At 36.2% G+C, this 26,099-nt stretch overlaps 1 protein-coding gene across 6 annotated transcripts in view; it reads left to right on the forward strand.

Annotated features, from left to right (window-relative positions):
* Positions 1-26,099, forward strand: part of kalrna (kalirin RhoGEF kinase a) — a 252,578-nt gene that overhangs the window by 169,735 nt on the left and 56,744 nt on the right. For 4 of the 6 annotated variants that reach the window (XM_051905418.1, XM_051905419.1, XM_051905420.1 and 1 more), the window contains 7 exons: positions 753-845; positions 953-1,064; positions 1,412-1,602; positions 2,774-2,875; positions 3,059-3,201; positions 5,053-5,155; positions 21,476-21,722. In XM_051905418.1, coding sequence (XP_051761378.1) covers positions 753-845; positions 953-1,064; positions 1,412-1,602; positions 2,774-2,875; positions 3,059-3,201; positions 5,053-5,155; positions 21,476-21,722 — 991 coding nt within the window. Of the gene's footprint in view, positions 1-752; positions 846-952; positions 1,065-1,411; positions 1,603-2,773; positions 2,876-3,058; positions 3,202-5,052; positions 5,156-11,881; positions 12,033-20,809; positions 21,402-21,475; positions 21,723-26,099 lie in introns of those variants that run through there. The other 2 variants (XM_051905423.1, XM_051905425.1) reach the window with 2 other exon arrangements.

Genomic DNA, 26,099 nt, shown 5'->3' on the forward strand with positions numbered 1-26,099 from the left:
AGCCAATCAAAAACATCTGTGTTGATTTCTATAACGCAATGGCCAGTCAGAGGTGATAAAGTTTGAATCTACTCACCGCTCAAAATGCCAAAGTTTCTGTTTAGTGCTGAGTTCTACATGCTTGTGAATCCTCATTACAACAAACAAAGTGTAGACATAGACAATATGTAAATAAGAGATTGATTGAGTAGTCAGATTCATTGATTAAAACAGAACTTTGTGAGATCGTAATGAACTGAGATGAGTGACAGCTTTTTAGTGATGCCTATGCTTGCTTTTCTGTTAAAATTAACAGTGGTTTGTGAACGTAGATGCTTTAGTAACAAATAATTTATCTAGAGCATTTATGCTGGGGTGTGTAGGTTGTGTAGTGACTCTCATAACTATTTCATGGAAACCATTTAAATGTGTTTTAAAGGGGAAGCCTTACCCTGGAGTTGGTTCACCATCTGTCTAATTTAATTAACTCCAAAAATGTTTTATCTTTTTTTATCTTTAGCCATTTGCCTATGGGTTGGATTTTTTAATATTATTGAAATAAAGTAAAATGACCTGAAATAAAATTTACTTGAAATGAAATGACATCATGCATGTTCAACAGAGCACTATAAATTAATCAGCAGATGGAGTCACTGAACACGTGTCACTGTTACATTCACCACAGTGAAAGAGTAGTTTTAGCAGTTGTCAGTATGTGTGTGAATTATGTTTTATATTAATATACGACGATTCTTTTTGTCTGTTCTGAACAGGATATTCAGAAGAGACATGGTCTGGCCAACTCTATATCATCATACCTTATCAAACCTGTGCAGAGGATCACCAAATACCAGCTGCTGCTCAAGGTACAGTGTGTTTCCCAGGCATTCAGTGTTTGTTCTGATGAGAAGATCAGGTGTGGTGTTCAGTGCCCTGTGTAGTGTACAGCGCAGTACAGTATGTGTGCTTACAGGAGCTGCTGTCCTGCTGTGAAGAAGGCAAAGGTGAAATTAAAGATGGGCTGGAGGTCATGCTGAGTGTGCCAAAGAGAGCCAATGACGCCATGCACGTCAGCATGCTGGAGGGTACTGAACTCTACTGAACACACACACACACACGCACACACACGTTGGGTTTTAATTTTTTATGGAGACATTCTATATATATTCTATCCCCTGACCCTAACCCTACCTCTAAACCTACCCATCACAGAAATCTTTCTGCATTTTTACATTTTTTAAAAAAAACATCATTAGTGTGATTTATAAGCTGTTTTCCTCATGGGGACCAAAAAAATGTCCCCACAAGGACAATAATTAGGACCAAGACCACACACACACACAAACACACACTTGTTTGTCCTTTCTACTCATATGCTTAAATAAGCCTTAAACGTCTGACATGATGTTTTCTGCTCTCTGTCCCACGTCAGGTTTTGATGAGAATCTGGACGTTCAGGGTGAACTCATCCTGCAGGACACCTTCCAGGTGTGGGACCCCAAATCACTGATCCGTAAGGGACGGGATCGCCACCTCTTCCTCTTCGAGATCTCCCTCGTCTTCAGCAAAGAAATCAAAGACTCTGCTGGACGATCCAAATACATCTACAAGAACAAACTACTGGTACTGGTTATATCACTCCATCTACACACAGTATCACTTCACACAGGGCTCAACAGTATGTGTGGGCCAGATGATGGTCGCTTGCTTGGGTCAGTGGTCAGTTACTACACTTTACATCCATTCATCATATACACTGCAATTCAAAAGTTTGGGATCGGAAAGAAGTTTTAAAGTTTTAAAGAGAAGTCTCTTGCGGTTTGTTTGCTCACGAAGGCTGCATTTACTTGGTCAGAAATCCACTAAAATTAGTAATATTGAGAAATAGTATTACAATTCAACCTTTTTCTAGTTGAATATAGTTTACAATGCAGTTTACTCATGTGATCAAAGCTGAATTTTCAGCATCATTACTCCAGTCTTCAGTGTCACATGTTCATTCACAATGTGCTGATTTGCTGCTCAAGAAATATTTCTTATTATTATCAATATTGAAAACGGTTGTGCTGCTTAATAATTTTGTGGAAACCTTGATACATTTTGTAGGATTCTTTGAAAGTCTTTCTTTTGTAACATTATAAAAGTCTTTAATTTCACTTTTGATCAATTTAATGCATCCTTGCTGAATAAAAACATTGATTTCCTTGGAATAATTTTTGACACAAAAATTGTTAGAAATGAAATGAAAATGATGGGTTCAATGAAAATATAGCCAGTGCAATCAGAACAAATCTGAGCTGACAAAGACAACAGAATTTTTTTTTTTTTTTAAATCCTTTTTGAGTCCTGTTTCAGATCATTTCAATGACATAAACGAAAGGAAAGCACCATGGGAAGGTCAGTTAGTGCACACATGAGCACAGTTATGTTTGAGTTTTACATTTCCCATCTGTTTTACCACATTGTGTAACTCTGTTAAGTGTTTCCACACATACCTGAAAGCAGCCAGCGCAGGTGTGCGGACCAGATGGGGCGTTTGTCACCCCTCTCACTGTGTTCAATATGCCTGTGAACAGAGCCAGATGTGCCTTCGGTTTTCTTCCGGTCATCTGGATTTGTCTCACAAACACTATTTAAGCCTCTATGCTTTTAATTTTGTCAGACACATAAGTTCACACTTAGGTTATCTCACTCTTAAATACTCCATACTTTAATGCTTTTAAACACGTTTTCCATCAATACTGAATTTATTTAAATATCTTTGTGTGATGTTCTGTTTTTTTTGTGTTTGCAGACATCTGAATTAGGGGTGACAGAACATGTGGAGGGAGACCCGTGTAAATTTGCCCTGTGGGTGGGACGCACACCCTCATCTGACAACAAGACGGTCCTCAAGGTACATTATGCTCTCTCTTTTATTATTGATTTTATTATTAATCAATTACTTTTTGAGTAGTTAGTATTTGTAAACATGTTTCAATCAGTGAAATTGCTTGTGAACAACAATTTTGATAATTCAGGTCCGACATTTCAAACATGGATCTTCTGTTTTAAATGTGCATGACTGTGTCTGTTTCAGGCATCCAACATTGAGGTGAAGCAAGAATGGATTAAAAACATCCGAGAGGTCATCCAGGAGAGAATCATTCACCTGAAGGGGGCACTAAAGGAACCCATCCACATGCCCAAAGCACCAGCCAAACCCCGCAACAACAGCAAGAGGTCAGGCACACTTTACTATTGCATATAGTACACCAGCCCTAAAAATGAAACACTAAATTCAGTCATATAATCATAATATCAGCTCTCATAATGGTTCTCAAAAGGTACTGCAGTTATTCGGCTTTTTTTTGTTGTTGTTATCAAATATTTCACTTTGGATAAAAGCATCTGCTAAGTGACTAAATGTAAATGCAATTACATTAGTGACTAATGTAAATTTAATCTGTAGAATGACTGAGACAAAACACTACATCCATGAATATTCATAAGTATGTATGCATGACAATACAGGAGGCTTGTGTTCATTTGAAAACATTTGCCATATTGTCTCTCTTCATGCAAACTGCTTTTGCTAATTAAAATTTGTACATAGGAACTAAGGGTTTGCAGCAAAGCCAATATCTGTATCTGTTGCAATGATTTTTAAGGATACGTTTACACGACAACAATGTACTAAAAACGGAAACGTTTTTCCTTCGCATTTTTCTCATACAGACAACACCATTGTCAAAACTATTCCTGTTCACACGGATCTGCAAAAACAACTAAAAAACCCTGTATTACTAATGCCAAGCCAGTAGTTGGCGATGTCGCTTTGTAAAGAAGCACTACACTGAACTTGTAATACGCATGCGCATCACGTCACCATTTTCGCAAATTTGCATTTTTGTAGTTTACATAGAGATAATAGCGGTACCGTTTTCAAAAACTTGCACTTTGAAAACAGTTTTCAAAACTGATGACGTGTAAATGAACAGCCGAAATGCATAAAAAGTTTTCTGTTTTTAGTTGTAAACAGACCCTAAACCAGAAAGTTTGTCCAAAAATCATTATATTTCGTTCTTAGTGAACATATAGTAAATATGCCTAGCATAATTTATCAAGTTAATTATTTTTATTCATAATATAGAGTAAAGAGAGATTTATAAGCAATTTTTTGTAGGCTGATCTTTTTTTGACCGCGAACACCAGAAGTGTAACAAGGAAAATATAAATTATTATATTTTCTTATAATAATTTTCTTATAAGAAAATAAGAAAATTCTCAAAAAAATTTGGAGAAGTAGTTATGCCCTGGGTGAGTAAAGTCAGTAAGTTTTAGTCCAATACGATAATGTTAACTAGCATTTTTGCAAAAAAGAAAATCCTCTCCGGGTCAAAATGACCTGAACACAACCTGAGGGTTAAAATAATAATACTGAAAAAACTTGTTTCCACTACTTTTTGAAAGCCATTGAAAAAATAGCTTGCGGAACTGACGGTGCGGATGTCCTAATATATATACACATTAACGAATGAGGCTTCTACTCAAATATTTCTATGCTTCTAGCTATCTTCTCAGTGCAGCGTGAAGTTGTCAGAAACTGCAACGTAATTATTTGTATACACAATGCAATTCAACTTTTACAATGGGGCGATTTCATATGAATTTGTATGATATGATTCGTATAAAAATGTAACATTTTTAGATCCTAAACCTAAAAACTGAATCTGACTGTTGGTGGGTTGTAAGCAGAGCTTACGAAAAGGTGTGAATGAGATCATATGAATTCATACAAATTAGCCACCAACTCAGCAAAAACATAAAATAGTTGCCTTGAGATTGTATTGATTCATTCGTTGAGTTTACACTCATTCACTTTACACATTCAATATTGCTCTGTCGTTTTAGTTGTTTGTTCTAAAGCACCGTGCTGTCACCTGGCTCACAAGCAAGATCAAGGAGTGATTGTATCTAACGAATATTATTTTTTGTTTGAATTTTGAAGTCATTATCCATGCCTTTCCGAATAAAGTATTCAGCTTTGGGCACATGGCAAATAGGGACTTTTATTTGTGTGTTTGGTTGCAGGGACACTGGTGAGGATGCTGACAGTCAGGGAGACGGCAGCAGTCAGCCGGACACCATCTCCATCGCATCTAGAACCTCACAGAACACTATGGACAGTGACAAGGTACAAACACACAGATCTGACCTCTGACCTCTGGAGCTGCTCTCGCTTCTACACTAATCTCAGGTGCACTGTAGTCATTGGAACCCTTCAATACAGACTCACATCAAAGACGGCACACAGGGGAACATTTACCATCAGGTGCTAAAGGAGCCGTGATAACTAGCCAAACCTTGAGTCATTTAGATATTCTTCAGAGACAAATTTACATATGTGCACATTATACAGTTGCAAGAACCACTTGCAGAATCTGTGTGAGTCTATGTGAATAATTTTAACAAAATAAGAGAGATTATTTTTGTATTTAGAGATTATTTTTTTATTTACTACTGTCCTGAGTAAGATATTTTACATAAAAGATGTTTACATATAGTCCACATTAAAATTTTATCATGAAATTTTAATTGGAAAGTGAACTAATCCTTTAATGCATTGTGTTTCCTTCTGGAGCATCAGTGAATGTTTGAACCTTTTTTAATAGTTTTGTCTGAGTCCCTCAGTTGTCCTCAGCATGAAAAAAATAGATCTCAAAATCATACAGTCACTGCTGGCAAGGATTCAAATATGCAGAAAAATCCTTGAAAACCAAAGAATCTGCAGGACCTGGAGGATTTTTCTGAAGAACAGAGCTCAGTTTAACTGCTGAGAACAAACAAGGGACTCATGAACAACCATCACAAAAATATATAAACATCTTTTATGTAAAATATCTTACTCAGGACAGTACTTAATAAAAAACAATATGCATTTTTTCCATTCATCTTTCCTACAGGGATTTCAAAAAGTCTTTGTTAAAACATTATAAGCCATGAACCAGGCCAAAGAGCTATGTGGTGAAGCACAACATTACAAACATTTTATTAACAACATTTTATTTGAAGCAATAAAGTTTTCGAAAATCAGAAAAGAAGACAAAGGTACAAGACTGTGTACATAATGGCTTTAATGATGGAAAGAATTACAATCCCATGAAGCATTGCGAATGACAATCGAATTAAAAAACGATGGAGAAGTATAAAAGTATTCATTTAAAGTTGTTGATTATATCTATAGAAACAATATATTTTAAGTTCATTGCCAAGTATGTATATATACAGTATATATATATATATATACAAGTGTTTTAAGTATTTTGAGAGCGTAGAGAGAGACCAACTTGATTGCATAATTTGCGGTGCTTCATGGGGGTGTCCGTACCCTGCAAGCACTTTTGTCATGATTTGCTGGCCGTGACTCTCTGATTGATGGAATTTTCTGCACAGCATTATGGGTAATGTAGTTTTCACCACAAATTCTGCCATTAAACAGTATTATTTAAAAAAAAAAAAAAAAAAAAAATATTGAAATAATGCAAACAGATGGCTTCATCAAAAGCATATACAATCGATTAACAACCTTGGAACTCACAAAAAGTCTGTCTTAGGTTTATAAGGTTGATCAATTATCATTAAAATCTTTTTTTTTTTTTTACTTCCATAAAACAACTGTTGCACACTATTGCTGAATTTGGAACTAGCATACTAATTTACCATATATATTACCTTAATATATATGGTAAAAATATCATAGCTAGTAGCGTAGTATGCTAGTATACGGAGCCATGACATGCAAAAAAAAAAAAAAAAAAATCGTGCGCATGATTTACTAATTTGTTCCCTCAATTTAATAAATCGTGTGCACGATTTACTATTTCGTTCATGCGCATGATTTATAAATCGAGGGAACGAAATAGTAAATTGTGCGCACGTTTTAGTAAATCGAAGGAACAAATTAATAAATCGAGCGCACGATTTAGCCTACTATTTTTCTTCTGCATGTCATGTCCAGGGCTGCGTACTAGTATACGGTTCCAAATTCAGCATCTCTTTCTTCTAAAAGTCAGGCCCAAACTCCAGACTCCGCCCCGAGAAGGGTCAGGTGATGAGTGATTGACAGGTGTATGTCACACAGGGTTTCCCTGCTTTAGTTATGGAGCAGGGGCTGTCATGCTCCAGCACAGATGATGAGTACAGCGGTCATGAGTAAACAGATGTGTTAAACAGTCATGTACAGCCATGAAAAGTCTCTTCAAATTGTGTGCTGGATTCAGTCCTCATAGGAACTATGAGGCACCCTATCAAATCAAAGTAAGGCACATTTCACACGTGTCCTCCTAACAACATGTGTTTGTGCTTGTGTTTTAGGCCGTTTGGCTTTGGTTAATGGCTTGTTTTGTTTTATGAGTTGAGCGTGTTTGTGTTGTGAGGTTGGATTGGTTTGAAGATGACAACATCACTGTGACTTGCTTGAGGAGAACATGTTTTTGAGTGAGTTTTACCAACTCTTGACTCTGTTTGAAGGAGTATCATTTCCTTTAAGGGCAGAAGATCCTGCTTGGATCTTAAAGTACTCTGTGAAATGCACTGTTGACAATGCTCTGCACTTTGTGAGAGAGGAAGTTTGTGATCCCAATGTTCCATTTGCTCGCAAAACTATGTTATCTCGCAGAAGTATTGTGCAGTTCTGTTTATTAAACCATGTCAATCTCATCAAGTTAGTGTTTTAAACATTTTTACATATTCCAAAATAATAACTAAAGGCAGTAACAATTTAAACAATATATTTTATTTGTGTAGCCTATTGATTTTCAGCTGTTCTTTTTAATAGTCAACTTATTTCGGATCATCAGTCATGCTTGGTAAACACTGTCACAGACACGAAGATGTATCTTTAATTTCACCAAGCTGATTACTCAATAAAACCCCAGCAGTCATCATGTTTTCAGGTTTTTCCACGTTTGATTTTGACGTGACATAAAGCGGTGATATCTAAGTGGGTGAGCTGTTTACTTACTTTTAAATTAGTCCTCCTATTGATGCCATCATTTTGTTCATTCAGAATGATGCGCGGAACACACACGTAAATAAGACGAGGGATTTATCACACAAACCAATCATATCCAATCAAGCGCGATGGAGGCACTGCCTCTTCTCACGTGACTTTCCCCCATTCATTCTCTATTACCCCCCACAAAACCTACCGCACGCTTTAGAGGCTCTGTTCATTCTCTATGAGCTGTAATTTCACCTGCGGGTGTCACTGTTGGACAGTGTTCCTTTAGAAAAGTGACTTGTTCAATTTCTGTCACATTTTGTAATATTTGCGTTGTTTTATTTTTTGTAATATGGATTATTTTCTCATCCTAATTTTTGAGGACACACACACACACACATTATATATATATATATATATATATATATAATATGTATATATATATATATATATATATATATATATGTGTATATATATATATATATGTATGTATATGTGTGTGTGTATTTATTTAGCAAAAAAATTATATTTATATCTAAAATATATTTATATATAATGTATACCTGTAAATATTTATTAAATAAATACATGTATGTGTGTGTATTTATATACATAATAAATATACAGAGTACACACAGATATTATGTAAACACAAACTTTTATTTTGGATATGATTAATCACGATTAATCGTTTGACAGCACTTAATAATGTAATATAATATAATATAATTTTTACCATCACCATATATATCTTTCTGCAGAGCCCTTAAAGACATATGCATATATATTTATATAGTATAGATATATATAATTATATAGTATATATATTTAGTAGTATGTGAAATTATATTATATATAAATAACTGTAAGCATCACTGCAAAATTGATACCTCAAGGTGATTAAAGAAAAATAAAGCCTAAACTTTGATGAATAATAGTTGGATAATGTACAAATGAATATGCAAATGTATAACTTAAAAACATCAAATCTAGAATTCTTATACAGTTGGTAGCAGCAAAGAGCACTTCAGCCATCTACTGGTCATTATTGTCATAACATGATTTTGACCTGACATGAAGTCCTGTTAGTTTTCTTTCTTTTCTTTTTTTTCTTTCTTCTTGTGTTTTTAACCAGATGGCATTAATCTGACCCAGTACATGACTGATTATAATGTTTTCTAAATGTTTCAATTTATAGTGTATATACTATAAGTGTAGTGAAGTTTCAAAAGTTTTCTTATTTGCTTATACAAATCATAGTAAAAGCACATACTTTTATTGTTTCCAGGAAATTTTTATTATTTCCTTAAATAAATAAGTAAAATAAAATCCTGCCAAGCACAATTATTTAGCAACTTAGGAGAGGTCAATTAGATCAAAAGTTTGTGAACAGCAAAAGTACAACAGTCTAGGAGGGTTAAAGTACCACTTTTGTGAAGGAAAAAAAAGTTGAATATCTGTTAGTTGAAAAACTATGTCGCTAAAAACTCATTAGATTGGTGTATGCTGAAAATGACCCTAAACTATCCTAGTTATACAGGGCTTCCTTAAGACCTTCTAGTCATTCAGACAACCCACTGACTAGACCCAATGTTGGTTTTATAAATGTGTAGTTTTGCACATCCCAGTTTTGGTCTCAGTTGAAACACATCTTTTAGAAATACACAATGACACCAGTTATTCACACACACACACACATACACATTGAGTGAGCACTGAAACACTGTTTCTATTGCTGCCTGTTTATTGTCTTTTACAAGCCTGACTGTCTGTTGGTCTTGTGGTTAGGGTTCAGCTTGTTGTGTGTTTGTAATTGGTTATTTTGTTCAGATTTTGAAAGCCCTTTAAAGCGGCAGCATGTTTTCTGCACTGCTGGTTCCTCAAAATGGCATTGTGCAAACAGTGACTGTTTCCACACAGGTTTCTTTAATGCTCCTGTGCAGTACTGAGCTGAAGTCAGTTCTCTGTTGTTTTCAGGCTGGTGTGAGCTAAGGACACAGTGTGAGTGGTGTGCGTCTCTCTGGAATAAGAGTTTCCTTCATTCACTCACAACAGCTCAGGGACTGTTTATTACTGTACACTGCGGAAATCACATTCATCATACTGCATAATGATGCTTTTATCCGTACAGCTCAGTGCTGAACGCATGTCACAAGACCATCACACACCATTTAATACTTCTTGCTGGCTTCATCTTGAAGATGAAACTGTATTTAGCCCTATTACATTTTTTTTTTTTTTTCATTAAAATATGTATTTTTGTCCCATCACCATGGAATTATTTTAAAAGTTTTCTTTTTAAGAGTCTAGAAAGAGGTTTTAGTAGACGGTCCATGTGTCTTTGATTTAAATCACTCGCAACAACAAGGTTCAAGCAGCCATTCTTACGTTGTGATTTAAACCATATGTTGTGGGTTTCAAAGTAGTCACAAACTAACTATTCATGTCAAATTAAAGTAATACTGCACATACAGTATGTATCATATAACAAGGACCTGAACAGGGTGCGGGATTGTTTTGCTCACAATTTTAAAAGTTTAAAATCTAAACAATTACACTTGAAACAATTACATTTGCAGAAAGCACGTACTTTGTGATAAAAATGAGATAAGATCCAAAATAATAAGCCATAGTTAGGGATAGTAAAGACCTATTTTAATTACTGATCTATTCAATCTATTAATAATTACTTTTTACAGTATATTCAGTTTGTAAATACAATGATGTGAAAATTAGATGTTGTAATGTTGCTGATCTGTGTGCTATTTGCAATGGTTACTATTTACTAATTTTTAATAGTGTGATTTTAAGTGAATTGTATTTAAATTTTTACGGTCAGTTTTACCCACAAACATCATGATAATTCATTATTAATTAAAATAACAGTATATGGAACCCTCATCAATTATATATACTCTAAAAAATAATTCAGGGGACCTGTTACCACAACTTAAATACATGGTTGCAAGTTAAAAAATTCCAATTTATTGTTTTATTTAAAACTTTTAAGTTGCAAACATTATTTTGTTGAGTTCTGTTGACATAATAATGTTGATCATCACATCAACTTAGTATTGTTGTAATATAAACCTAAATTTCTGTGTTAATTTGCTTTTTTAAAAAAAAAAAAAAAAAAAAGCTGTAGTAACATAATGAAATTGTCTTGATAACTTCAGAAATTAGGCAGTGGATCTCTAGCTCCCAGCATGCTTTGCATAGGACTGGATAAGGAGAATAAATGTTGAAATTAAGTGTTATTGTATGTGTTTTTTAGTGAAGTGAAAGACCTGTTAATGTTTAATGCTGTTATGTTTGACATTTTAAGAGTTTCTGTAATGTTGAAGTTTTTGTGGTTACTATTGTGCTGAAGAGTAGATACATGAAGGTAAACACTACTGACTCTATAAGCAATGACTGTGCTAATGCCAGTGACAAGTAATATCTTACTTGGTTATTAAATATACATACTAAATAAATTATGTTAGCATGTGCTATTGTGATAGCTGTTGATTTGAACTGAAATAGATAAGATTAATTGGTTTCAGGGCTACAACTCTGGTAGTTGGAGCGACTTAATCTTTTTGAGTCAACTTAAAAAAAAAAATTGTTTATGCTACAAATTAAGTTTTTTGTTGTTGTGCCAACACATTATTTTTTTAGAGTGTATACAAATTTATTGGTCCCAACTTTTTTAGTCAGTTACATACATCCGTAGCTTGGTCTAATTTGAATCTGAAAAGTTAGACTGATTACTCATTGGCTAACTGCTAGCTGGTCAGACTAGCTCTTAAGGCACAGTCATAACATAGTAGCATAGTTTATGCAATTTCCTGTCACCTTAACATACAGGCTTGAGGACAGGTGGACAATACAGACAAGCGTTCTGGTGTTCATGCATGAGAAGAGCTGCACTGAATGCTGAACTAAACCAATCAGAGACGCTTTAGAGAGAGAGAAACAGAGGGAGGGAGGAGAGAGAGAGAGAAAGCACAGATAGTCATAGAAGAAGGACAGATAAGTCGTCATGCCAAAGTGGATGAGTTTTAAACTTTTCAAAGAGAGCAGTCGAGTAAGTGAAATTCATGTTTTTCTATTTCTTTCTTAACTCAAGTGCCAAGTGTAGTATAAAGATCTGTGTGTGTGTGTGTGAGAGAGAGAGAGAGAGAGAGAGACAGACAGACAGACAGACAGACAGAGGGATATCAGGGTTTTATTGACAGACTGTGAGAGCCGGTTGTCTGTGATCATGGTTAAAGGTGCGGAGACTAGTTATTTTCTGAGCGCTGCGCTGTGAACTGAATAAACTTTGTAAACTGTTTTTTGGATAGGTGTTATTTTCCATGTTGTTTGTATTGTTTTTAGTGTTATAAGTTGTGATAGTGTAAAGTGTAAAATGTGAAATGAGTTTTATTGAAGCACAACAGCTGTCCCTCAGATATGTCCATATATGTGTGTCAGTCAGCGCTACAGCATTCCATAAAGAGATTTACATGTTAAGCTGAGGTTGATAGCAGTGGCAGGAAACGGATTGTTAACGCAGTAGACTCGTACTGACATAATCTCCCAAACACACCCTCTTTTTTATTATCACATTTAAAGGGATACTTCACTCAGAAATGAAAATTCTGTAATTATTTTCTCTCCCTCATGTAGTCCCAAACCGATATGACTTTCTTTCTTCTGTGGAACACAAAAGGAGGTGTTTTGGAGAATGTTCACACTGCTGTTTTCAAGAAATCAGAGTAATATCAGGGATTATCAAACAAATAAATAAGCGGTAGTCAATGCGATTTGTCATACAAATAGATTTGTCTGAGGATCAGACTGAAATTTCAGTTTTTATTTAATGAAAATCTAAAAAATTTATAATTATTAAAGAAAAATATTAATCATGGTCAAATACTTTCAAATATGTGTGCTACTGTTTGTTCATATGTGATATGAATTACGTGACTGATGTGGATATCTTGTATTGGCGTATTCTGGATATCATTGGCTCTGATATTTTTGTAGCGTCACAAGGAATCATTTGCAATTGTAGCTGCTTTGTTCTCTGTTTTGCACCTGTATGTATCAAAGTGGCTTGTCTACCTGCAATCCTCAGCGTGAAAACAGACAGGCTCTTAATATTGGTTAGAGAATCCTTTGATCTCCATGATAAAGCCCTGCAATTTGCGAGACCTTTCACATTAAGCCCATGTGACGTTTATGTCCTTTCTGATGTGTGATATTCTCCTTCTGGGACCCCAAATTACCTAGCAACCCGCCTTTCCTCTCGATCACTACGGTGACCTGATAGTCTGCCAAGCAGATGGTGTGAGAGCACGTTCGAGGAAGCAGACTGAACACATCTGCTGACCACTTCTAAAACTTGGTGCTCAATGACATTTTAAAAAAGGGCTCCCTACATAAAGCTTGTATGTGTTTGCTCAACAGTAGAGTTCCCGTCAATGGCATTCAGAATCTTCATTCAGAAGGTTTTGAATGGTTATTGAAATGTCTCTCTAGAAAATAAATAGTAAGTATGAACTGGAATGGGAGCATTAGTAGCATCAGTGCACTTTTGTTAAATATACAATCAAATGTACCTCTTAATAAATTATAGAGGATTATTTTATATACTTACCCTTACTAGTAGAATCCCATGGTTCTGAATGGACAACTAAACAAAATAACAATTGACTAAAGGTTCTTACAAAATGTTGTTTCAGTCTATTTAAAAAAAAAAAAAAAAAAATTTTAATTTTTTTTTTATTTGTTTGAATGAATGACACTCATAACGACTTCACTTGTTACACTACTGGATAGATCAGCGTTTCTGAACTAATCTCCTGAATGAATCATTCAATGATACATATTTTTAACAGTCATTTGTCACCACCTACAGGTGTAATGGTGTAATTGATACGATCTTTATTGATATGCATTGTATCTTTGTTACAATCGTTGTCAATTTTTTAGGGATAAGATTGCATGGGTGTTTGAATAGTGATTGCGATCTTTTAACGATTAATCTTGAAGCTCTACTTACTAGGTTAAAACAGCCCCTTTATGTAATTAACAGCAGTAATTCGGAAAGTAATTTTTGTCTAATTTAATTATTCATTGTGTTAAATAACTGATTAAATAATTCATGTTCCAGTTCTGATGTTTAAACTGTGTAAGGCGTGTGCGTGTATGCGTGTGTGCATGCGTGTGTGTATGCGTGTGTGTGTGTTTGTGTGTTCTGAAGGTTTTCAGACCCTTTCATTTTTTCTCATTTTGTTGCATTGCAGCCTTGTGCTAAAATGCTTTTTTTTATAACATCAATCTAAACTTCATACCCTATACAAAGCAAAAGCAAATAGCAAATTTGTGATAACTTTGCAAATGTGTATATATATATATATATATATATATAAAGAAATATCAAATTGCAGTTTTAGACCCTTAACTCAATACTAAGTTGAAGCTGCCTCATGTCAATGGGACAAGCATTGCACACCTGGATTTGGGGATTTTCTGCCATTCTTCTCTGAAGATCCTCTTAAACTCTTTCAGGTTAGATGGGGACCGTTGGTTGACAGCCATTTTCAGCTCTCTTCAGAGATGTGTGATTCGGTTCAAGTCGTCCCTAGGCCACTCTTGTGTTGCCTTAGCTTTGTGCTTAGTCTCATTGTCCTGTTGGAAGGTAAACCTTCAGCCCAGTCTGAGGTCCTGAGTGCTCTGGACCAGGTTTTCATTAAAGTTGGCATGAAATAGAAGTTGCGATAGTATTTTCTTCCCTATTGTGACATGTCTGAGTGAAACAGCCTCTGGAATGAGAAAAAAATGTATGGCAGGATTTGATTTCGTCCTTCGGGAATTGGTTGGATTGTAGGTAGATGGGTGTTGCTAACTAAATGGAGGCAGATCTGAATGTCAGTTTGCAGTCAGTTGTGGAAGATATTTAGTCCCACCCTCTGCCGAGACACACGGCATGAAGAGAACAGACGTTGTTTCGAGGGATAGATTAATGATTTTAATTAAAGATTATGAGGGCATTTGAATTTTGAAAAAAAAAAAAAAAAAAAAAAAAAAAAATTATGTGCATGGATAAATCATTTAGGGCCAGATTTACTAACAGCTTGCGCCAGCGCAAACCCTCTTTTGGCGTTAAACTACTGTTGGGATTTACTAAAGACACGCAGTGCAAAAATCAGCGTTAAAAAGGCGTGGACTGAGTTGTTTTTGCCGCTGACCTTATTGCATATGCATTTATAGGAGTTTCCCTTTCAGACGCAAAATGTATGGGAGGAGAGTATTTAAATGAATCACGCAACACGATTTACTAACGTTTGCGCTAATCAATTTACTGGTATTTGCGCCATTATTATTAAAAAAGCATGTCTTAACCCATTTTGCGACATGGCTGCTATTGTTGCTGCTAGGAGGAGAAACCGCGGAGAACATAGAGCGCGTGGTAGAAGGGAGAAAATGTTTTCCACTCGTATTTCTTTGGAATGCCAGAAGACATTATCTGAACATATCATTTACCAAGCCATGTTGGTATATGTGTGTGTATGTGTTTGTCAGATTACATGTCATTACAACAAGTTGCGCCTGTGTCGACCCGCACCTGATGAGCATCAGTTCTGCTTATTTGTGACCCAATGCTAATTTGCACTGCTCTTGGTAGATTGCGTTGGTCATTATGTAAATGATTGTGTCTGCGTCTGTGTTGTTTAATTTGCGCATCAGCAGATCATGCGCAAAACTTGCCACTTCCATCGGCACATTCGTGGAATTGCGCTCAGGCTAATTTGCCCCATTTAGTAAATCAACTTTGCAACACAACCCTGTTAGGTCAAAAGTGCTTTTTGAAATCATCTAAAAGTGTGGTTAGGATCACTGTTGTGACTGCAGCATATAGTATGTGGACAGTTCTTATTGCATTAACTCATTCTGGTGTCTCTGAATGCTAGTTTTGTAATCTTCACACATTCTGGAGGAAAATTAAAACTCTAATTAAACATTGACCAATGACCTGCTGTGACTCAGAGAACTGTCATCTGGGAACATTTTGAATATTTGCTCCTTTACTCATTTTGCACTTGTTTCTGCTGGTGTGGATTTAGCCATTGTGTTTGTACTGGAATGGGCCTCTGTTGACAGTGTTTGTGTGGTTTGGTCGGCTGACGGTATGTTGAGCAATATCAGCAGGAGTTCATCTCAGCAGTTTTTATTAAACAACACCTGGTCTAGTTTTCTGCATTCTCCTTCCATATTGTACCATGTGATGTCAGCATGACATAATGTCCTAGTTTTTCATTTGTACATTTTGTTTTCTGACTGATTCATTGTGGACACAGGTGTCCTAAAAGAGTAATCACTGGTCTACTTTATCACATGAACACAATCCACTAACATATTAATTCCAATTCAATCCAATTCATTCATTCATTCATTCATTCATTCGTTCATTCGACACTTGCTTTTTTCTGTATGCTATTTGATTAACAGGATTATAATACTACTTTAACTTTTTCACAGTGTGACTGAAATTGCACAGCATCTTGAATCAAGTATGGTTTTAGTTTTGTTTTGTGTATTTTATGCTTGTCTTTTCTTAGAAGTGATTCATAAGGTCTCTTTGAACCATTTCTCTGAATGGCTGTTAGGCTAAGCAGGTGTTTTATATGTGTGTATAAGGGGCAGGAACTGATCTTAGAACATTTTCTACTCTTTTATCTGTTTTGCCTGTGACTCTATTACGTGAAAGTAGTCTGTCATTGCATAACCAGCACTTACAAGTTCTGTAAAAATCTCAGTGCATTCATTAAGAGTGTCCCTATTGCACTTGTATAATTATTTACCTGTAACCATTTGGTTCATAGTTCATGCAGTGAGTGACTTGTGAGAAAGTGGCACCTCTAATGAATTTCCTAAATACGATCAATAATGAGACACACCGTAGTTTAGACTCTTATCATTGTGATATCAAGTAAATAAATGAAAGTCTCTTGGTCCATCCAGGAAAAAAAAAAAAAAGTACTTGATCACGGTTATTATAGTTAACTCAAATTAAAGCTAAAGCCAAAAAAAAAAAAAAATGGTACCCCCATACAATAGAATAAAAGAAAAATATAAAATACATATTGAAAATATAACAAATTAAAATAATACAAAAATCTGATAATTTTTAGTGCAAAATAAAGTAACTGAAACTAAAACTTAAATACAAAATTAAAGGGTTAGTTTACCCAAAAATGAAAATTCATCTTCAGAACACAAATTAAGATATTTTGAAATCCGATGGCTCAGTGAGGCCTGCATTGCCAGCAAGACAATTAACACTTTCAATGCCCAGAAATCTACTAAAGACGTATTTAAAACCGTTCATGTGACTACAGTGGTTCAACCTTAATGTTATGAAGCGATGAGAATACTTTTTTGCACCAAAAAAAAAACAAAATAACGACTTTATTCAACAATATCTAGTGAAGGGTGACTTTAGACTTTGGTGTACAAAAAGTATTCTCGTCGCTTCATAACATTAAGGTTGAACCACTGTACTCACATGAACTGTTTTAAATATGTCTTTTGTACCTTTCTGGGCATTGAAAGTGTTAATTATCTTGCTGGCAATGCAGGCCTCACTGACCATCGGATTTCATCAAAAATATCTTAATTTGTGTTTCGAAGGTCTTACAGGTGTGGAACGACATGAGGGTGAGTAATTAATGACAGAATTTCCATTTTTGGGGAATAACCCTTTAATAAAAACTATATATATTAGTGATGATGGAGATGATGATAATGACAAATACCCACAACAAATTTATGAAAACTACCTAAAATTACAATAAAAATAGAGTATATAAAATTAAAAAAATAATTCAAAATATTAATAAAAACTATAATAGTATCTAAATGATAATAAAATAACAGTTTCTGACTGATCTATCTCAGAAATTAAGCAATGAGACACAAATGAGACAAATAATGATGATTGAGTTCATATTGAGATCCTTTGATTGCAGGAAAATCTGAGTATCTTGGTCAATCAACCTGTTTTACTTCCGTGAACTGATGCATTTGAAAGGAAACTCTAAATGAGTCTGCTTTGGTTTAATTTTTTTCTCTCTCTTACCTATGGGTGTCTTTTTCAGTTATCTTTTTTTCCTCATTAAATACACACATTTTTATCTTTTTAGCTTTTGGCCTGTTTTTTTATGATTGTATGCAGTGATCAAACAGTGTGTTGGAATGATAGTTGAGTTGTTTGGGTGTGGAGCTGCAGATCCAACTGGGACAATCTTCACTAGTTTATTTTAAAATGAGCTTTGATTGCTTCTGCTGTTAAGCCATGCGTCTCAGAAGTGGTAGATGGAGGAAAGAGGGACATATACAGGAAATGCAGAGGGCGGTCTGAAGCCTCTATTGGCTGCACGTTACATCTCAGTGAGATTAGAGCTTGTGTATGTTTAACAGAGAGCAGTGCAGTTCACGGGTTGCTTTCAGTCACCTGTCACTAAGTCTGTGTGGTTTGTGTCTTCTGGTTATTGAAGAGTTCGTCTTGATTTGCTGGGTCATTCAGCAGATGTCTGGGTGTTCATGCATGTGATTAACACCTGCTTGTGCCTCCATCTGTTTCCTTGAGTCTTTGAGCAGATCTTCTGGTGATGTTTTATTACTAAGATTTCAGCAAACCCTTAACACACATTACACTTCATAATGCAACTTTTTATGATTACATGCACTTTTTTGCCTGGTGGATGTGTGAAAAAATCACATGGACTTGCATAAAAGCAGGGGCATGAGTCATTTTAAGAGACCAGAAAATCATAGAGAAAAAAGGGACAGACTCTTAACTTGAACTAGTAGTCAATCTCTCAGAACACCCTAGCAACCACTCAGAACACCATAACAATACCTAGCAACCAAAAAGATCGCCTTAGCAACACCTTAGCAACTCAGAACACCCTAGCAACCACTCTGAACACCTTAGAATCCACCATGCAAACACCCAGATAACCTTAGCAACACCCTAGCAACTCAGAACACCCTAGCAACCTCTCTGAATACTTTAGAATCACTCAAGCAATCACGCAGATCACCTTAGCAACAACTTAGCAACTCAGAACACCCTAGCAACCACTCTGAACACCTTAAAGGGTTAGTTCACCCAAAAATGAAAATAATGTAATTTATTACTCACCCTCATGTCGTTCTACACCCGTAAGACCTTCGTTAATCTTCGGAATGCAAATTTAGATATATTTGTTGAAATCCGATGACTCAGTGAGGCCTACATAGCCAGCAATGACATTTCCTCTCTCGAGATCCATTAATGTACTAAAAACATATTCAAATCAGTTCATGTGAGTACAGTGGTTCAATATTAATATTATAAAGCAACGAGATTATTTTTGGTGCGCCAAAAAAACAAAATAACGACTTATATAGTGATGGCCTGCTTCATGAAGCTTCGGAGCGTTATGAATCTTTTGTGTCGAATCTCAGTGTGAAATCGGCCATCACTATATAAGTCGTTATTTTGTTTTTTTGGGCACCAAAAATATTCTTGTCGCTTTATAATATTAATATTGAACCACTGTATTAGTATTCAAAAAACAGTACACAAAAAGTACCCTGGATGACCTACTACTTCACTACTTCCGCCAATATTGTGAATTGCACATTCCATGGACACTTTACTATCCCATGAGGCCATTGTAAAAAAAAAAATACATAAATGGTGAAGCGACACAACTGATGCCATAGGTCACATGACAGTGACAACATGGTGGATGTAGTATGTCTGAATTTCATTCATACTACACACATTCATACTATGTAGAACATTTTTTAACCGCGGAGTAAGTTTCAAACCAAATGTAGTACCTACTGTACAGTTTGTGATTTTGGACCCAGCACATGCCTACATGCCTAAATATATTGAGTTATGATTGCCTGATTAGATATTGGCGTTAATTAGCAGTTGAACAGGTATACCTAATAAAGTGGCCCGTGAGTGAGTGTGTGTGTGTGTGTGTGTGTGTGTGTGTGTGTGTGTGTGTATATACTGTATTAGTTACTGTACTTAAGTATCTACCTTGCACTTTTACAGAGTATTAAAGATATCAGCAACTTTTACTCTCAACTGGACTATATTTTTAAATAAGTATATGTACTCTTTACTCCAATACTTTACATTTTGCATGGCACCTAACTTTTTCTGCAGCAGTCATTTCTGCTACAAAAGAAGCAATATCACCATCTACAGGGCATTATAGGTACTATATCTTGTGCATTTTGCCCCTACTCACCCTAGCTTGTCAACAAAGCTACTTCATGCGAATACAAGTGCATTAGCAGGTAGTTGTGAATCGTAGGTGTTTCATATATGAGATGAGGACATGGCTGCAGCTGGTGAAGAGGCCAAAACCAGCACGTCTCATGCAAGTAGCCTTTGACTATTTCATTTTACTTTATTTTATTTATCCATTATATTAAAGAGACCTTTTTGAAGGATATTGGTTTACTTATGGCTTTTTGAGCACTTGAGCTTAACTGAGACTTGAGTGTCTGCAGATGTTTATGAGGCTGTTGTGTTGACCTTGATTTATTGCAGTTTTGAGGTTTTCAGTTTTATTTTGATCTTAGAAAATAAACATGTGATTGCTCTCCTCACAATTCAACTGTTTCTTGTTTTTCACTGGCATGTTTCTTAGTTGTTGAGGACTAGTGCATCTTTGAGCCCACATTCAGTACAAGTAAAATACTAAAGTACTGTTAAAATCAGATACTCTAAGACTTTTACTCAAGTTTTATTGGAATTGGTGACTAGTAACTTGTAGTGGAGTCATTTTCGCTGTAAGGTATCTGTTCTTTTACTGAAGTATGGTTTTCAGGTGCTCTTTACACTCTTGCTTTTGCCAAAATTAAACAACAGTCACAGTATTTATAATTATAATAATATTTATATGTGAATATTGGGACTATTCCTTAACTAGGAAAACATATGAAAGCAATTGCAATTAAAATTTATTAATGACACCTTTACTGCTGTCTTGACATCCGTGTTAAACACCAATAATGATGAAATGCATGGGTTTGCCAAAAACAATAATGTACATGTGAACCATGCAGATCAGTCTTTTTGCTGTTAATATTTGAGAGCTTGAGAAGCAAAGCTGTAAAACTGATAACAGATGTACACTCTGACCAGAGTTCATGCTCTTTAATGTCCCCAGCTGCCATAATGTCCCCTAACACTATCTCACACACACACACACACACACACACACACACACACACACACACACACACACACACACTGTTTTTCTCTTGAGTCATAACTGAAATGCCACATCTGATCAGGAATCAGTTTCCAGTTTGTGAAGAGTCTCTACTATAACAGAGGAAAAAGACTTCCTAACGGCTGACCAATTTCTACCGTTAATCGTGTCTACCGGTAAGTCTCCCACCCCTAAATCAAATGTCTTCCATTCCATTAAAACCAGTCTCTTTCTCTGTTTGTCTCTCCAGCTCTCTGGAGGGTGTGAGCTGACGGTGGTCCTGCAGGACTTTGTGGCAAGCAGCACATCCGAGCTCAGCATCCAGACCGGTCAGACGGTAGAGCTGTTGGAGCGGCCCAGTGACCGGCCGGGATGGTGTCTGGTACGGACCACAGACAAGACCCCTCCTCTGGAGGGACTGGTACCCAGCAGCGCTCTGTGTATCTCTCACTCGCGCAGCAGTGTGGAGATGGAATGCTTCTTCCCAGCAGGCAAAGGTAAGACCGATCAGTGTTTTCTGAATCAAATGGACATTCTCTGTTCTGCTCTATAAATACATGATATATGTACATAAACATCCCCTTGCATTTTTGTTTGTTTTAGAAGTTATACACTACCATTCAAAAATTTGGGGTCTTGTGCTCACTTCTGCTCACCAAGGCTGCATTTATTTGATCACACATACAATAAAACTTTAATACTGTGAAATATTACAATTTAAAAGAACTGTTTTCTATTTTCATATATTTTAAAATGTTATTTATTCCTGTGAATAAATTCTTCAGTCACACGATCCTTCAGAAATCGTTCTAATATGCTGATTTGCTGCTCAAACATTTAACATTATCAATGTTGAAAACAATTTAATATTTTTGATACATTTTCAAAATTTAAAAGAACCTTAAATCTACCCAAAGACCCCTAATATAAAGTTTCAAAATCTTTTATAACATATAAATGTCTTTTATGTAATTTCTGATCAATTCAGTGCATCCTCGCTGAACAAAAGTATTAATTTCTTTAAAAAAAAATAATAAAAAAAAATCTTATTGTCCCCAAACTTTTAAAGTTAGTGTATATATAAGATGTGTACATTTTAATTTCAGAAATACTGTTGTTTAAAAAAAAAAAAAAATTGGCAGTCTGATCAAATAATGAGTCAAGGAGATGTTGAAATTGCTTTTGATATTACTTCCAATTTGTTTGTTCAATGCAATGCATTTTTCTGTCATAGTACACAGTGACACTACAAACCTTGTCCTCTAGATGGCACCATAACTCGGGTATTAGATAAAAATGGAAGTCACTCCCAAAGAGCTCTTGATGTTTCTCACAGCATTAGCATGTTTGTCTGTGCTAGTGACATGTTGTCCTGATTCCATCATTAAACACATGATGCTGGGTACACTTGCTGTTTGTTTTCATTGACATGAGTGGCCTCTATGTCATTTTACTTGGAGACAGATGTTCACACAGAGATGAGGCTGTTTACCCCGAACAGTGCTGTGCTCTTATTTAACATACTGTAGCATGGTCTACAGCTCACAGAATACAGCAGTAAAGATCTGTTTAAAGTCAAAATGGAAAATACACATTCATATAACTTTTAGATGGTGGAATATTTCAGAGTGAATTAGGATCAGGAAATAACATTGTGTGGGACTTTTGTTTGGGGAATAATGCAAAGTGTCATTAATACCGACTAAAACGCTCGTGTGACTCACACTAAACACCCTAAAAATGGGATGTAATGATGCTTTTCTGTGGAATGTGGAACATTCTGTTTTCTTTGTGTTACAATTTTCCAATCAGCGCCTCTTTTGTTTTCTGTAACTGATATGATTCATTTGCTGAAGTGGAAATGTCAGTGTTTTATTATATAGCTGCCTGCAGCCTCGAGATTCAAGTTTTTATATGGAGCAACCCAGTTAACAGAAATCTGTTCGAAGAACATTTTGCGAACGCTACCATTAACTAAAACTTATGAAAAATGTTCTAATGTTTTCTAAAAGTGATGTAAAAGAAAGAAAACGTCATTTTGGGAACTTTACATTTGAATGTTCTCTAAAATGTGAAACATAGTTAGTAACATTTAAAATTGTTAGACACGTCCAACTAAAACATTTTTCAGAAAAAAAAAAAAAATTGTTCAGTGTTTCGTGAACAATGTATAAATAACTTTTCTAGGAAGTTGTTAAAGACCAGATAACTTTGAAGGAACATTCTATTAACATTACTGGAAGAATGTTTGTCCATAACTTTGACAGAACCTTTCCAGAACATTAGCCAAAGCTCTGAGAATGTTGCCTGTTTAAGTTCAGATCTTAGGGATGCATTCAGCACTAGATGTGTGACAGTTTCCCTCTGCATTCATACATCATTCTGTTGAATTTGAGGTCAGGCTAGTCAGATATGTGGTTTCGTTGTGTTGTCGTGCAGAGGTGTGCGAAAGAGAGACGTTTGTACTTTTATTATTGGTCTATTTTAGATTCTGAGACTGATTTGCATAACTCCTCCTGTCTGTTGTGGTAGAAGACTGTCATTACCGTAAAGATACCGCTGCAAAATGCAAAGAGGGCATAACGTAGAACACCTGGCAAGACAGCTCATATGGAAATGAAGGCAATACAGTCATTGCAGTCAGAAGTATTCTGAATTCTGTTTAATTCTCCTAGAGAATTTTATCTACACTATATTGCCAAAAGTATTGGGACACCCCTCCAAATCACTGAATTCAGGTGTTCCAATCACTTCCATAGCCACAGGTGTATAAAATCAAGCACCTAGGCATGCAGATTGCTTCTACAAACATTTGTGAAAAGAATGGGTCGCTCTCAGGAGCTCAGTGAATTTAAGTGTGGTACCGTGATAGGTTGCCACCTGTGTAATAAGTCCATTCGTGAAATTTCCTCACTGCTAAATATTCCACGGTCAACTGTTAGTGGTATCATAACAAAGTGGAAGCAATTGGGAACAACAGCAACTCAGCCACGAAGTGTAGGCCATGTAAAATCACAGAGCGGGGTCAGCGCATGCTGAGGCGCACAGTGCGCAGAAGTCGCCAACTTTCTGCAGAGTCAATAGTTACAGACCTCCAAACTTCGTGTGGCCTTCAGATTAGCTCAAGAACTGTGCGTAGAGAGCTTCATGGAATGGGTTTCCATGGCCGAGCAGCTGCATCCAAGCCTTACATCACCAAGTGCAATGCAAAGCGTTGGATGCAGTGGTGTAAAGCACGCCACCACTGGACTCTAGAGCAGTGGAGACGTGTTCTCTGGAGTGACGAATCGCGCTTCTCTGTCTGGCAATCCGATGGACGAGTCTGGGTTTGGCGGTTGCCAGGAGAATGGTACTTGCCTGACTGCATTGTGCCAAGTGTAAAGTTTGGTGGAGGGGGGATTATGGTGTGGGGTTGTTTTTCAGGGGTTGGGCTTGGCCCCTTAGTTCCAGTGAAAGGAACTCTTAATGCTTCAGCATACCAAGACATTTTGGACAATTTCATGCTCCCAACTTTGTGGGAACAGTTTGGGGATGGCCCCTTCCTGTTCCAGCATGACTGCGCACCAGTGCACAAAGCAAGGTCCATAAAGACATGGATGAGCGAGTTTGGTGTGGAGGACCTTGACTGGCCTGCACAGAGTCCTAAACCTCAACCCGATAGAACACCTTTGGGATAAATTAGAGCGGGGACTGTGAGCCAGGCCTTCTCTTCCAACATCTCTGCCTGACATCACAAATGTGCTTCTAGAAGAATGGTCAAAAATTCCCATAAACACACTCCTAAACCTTGTGGAATGTCTTCCCAGAAGAGTTGAGGCTGTTATAGCTGCAAAGGGTGCAAAAATTACAATAAATACCAGTAGTACTAATGACAATACATATGTACATAACTGGCTGCAATGCATCAATTTGAAAACTTCCTTCCACTTTTCCAGAACCTTGAGGCCTGCTTAGACCCCCAACTCTGATTTAATCATTTGACAGACTGGTGAACAAAGTCACCAGTATAACATAGCTGCGTCTTTATATGTTATTTTATAATTACTTCTTTTGTCTTTGAAAAATGGTTAAAGAGTACTAATGCCTAATGTACTGATAAGCATTTATGGTAAACTAAAATGTGGTTTAATGTCATTTTTATTTAAACTTGTATGTCATGTATCTAAATATACTTGTAATTACACATTTGTAATGATGAAGTTGCAATTTAGTACATTCAAAATATATCAACATGATTCACATGTGTTTTAGAAGTCTAAACATTTTTTGGGGCTACTTTATATAATGACTGTTGCACTTATAAATACTTTAAATCTTTCTGATCTACATGTATTGTTTATTATAGAAACAGGCATGTATGGCAAGTGTTTTTTTTTTTTTTCAGCGCTCTGTTGATTCCAGTCATTCCAGTGATGCGACACATACAGCAGGTGACAGATCTCCTGATAATGCAGTTTAACCTGTTGCCACACAAACAAAAACGGCCAGTCATCCTGTATTAATTTCATGTAATCTTCACTTATTCTGAGATGAACGTTAAGCATCAGTGAATCTTTTCTCTCTGATCCAATTCAGAAGTTCAGCTCACGTTATCTACATGACGGTTTTCTTTTCCATGAGCTTCTCATTTAAGTGCTTACAAAGGAGAGAGGGGGGAAAAAGACAGGGAGCGTATCGACCGCTATGGTGTCCCGTAAACTGGACACATTCTCATGGGTTCACGTTATCACATACAGCATACTGACTGCGGCTTTTGTCTGGTCAGAAAGTGAAACATGAGAGAGAGTTCTGTTGCTCCACCCCTCTCTCTCTCTCTCTCTCTCTCTCTCTCTCTCTCTCTCTCTCTCTCTCTCTCTCTCTCTCTCTCTCTCTCT

This window comes from Ctenopharyngodon idella, chromosome 9 (assembly GCF_019924925.1).
Source record: "Ctenopharyngodon idella isolate HZGC_01 chromosome 9, HZGC01, whole genome shotgun sequence".
Taxonomy (NCBI): Eukaryota; Metazoa; Chordata; class Actinopteri; order Cypriniformes; family Xenocyprididae; genus Ctenopharyngodon; species Ctenopharyngodon idella.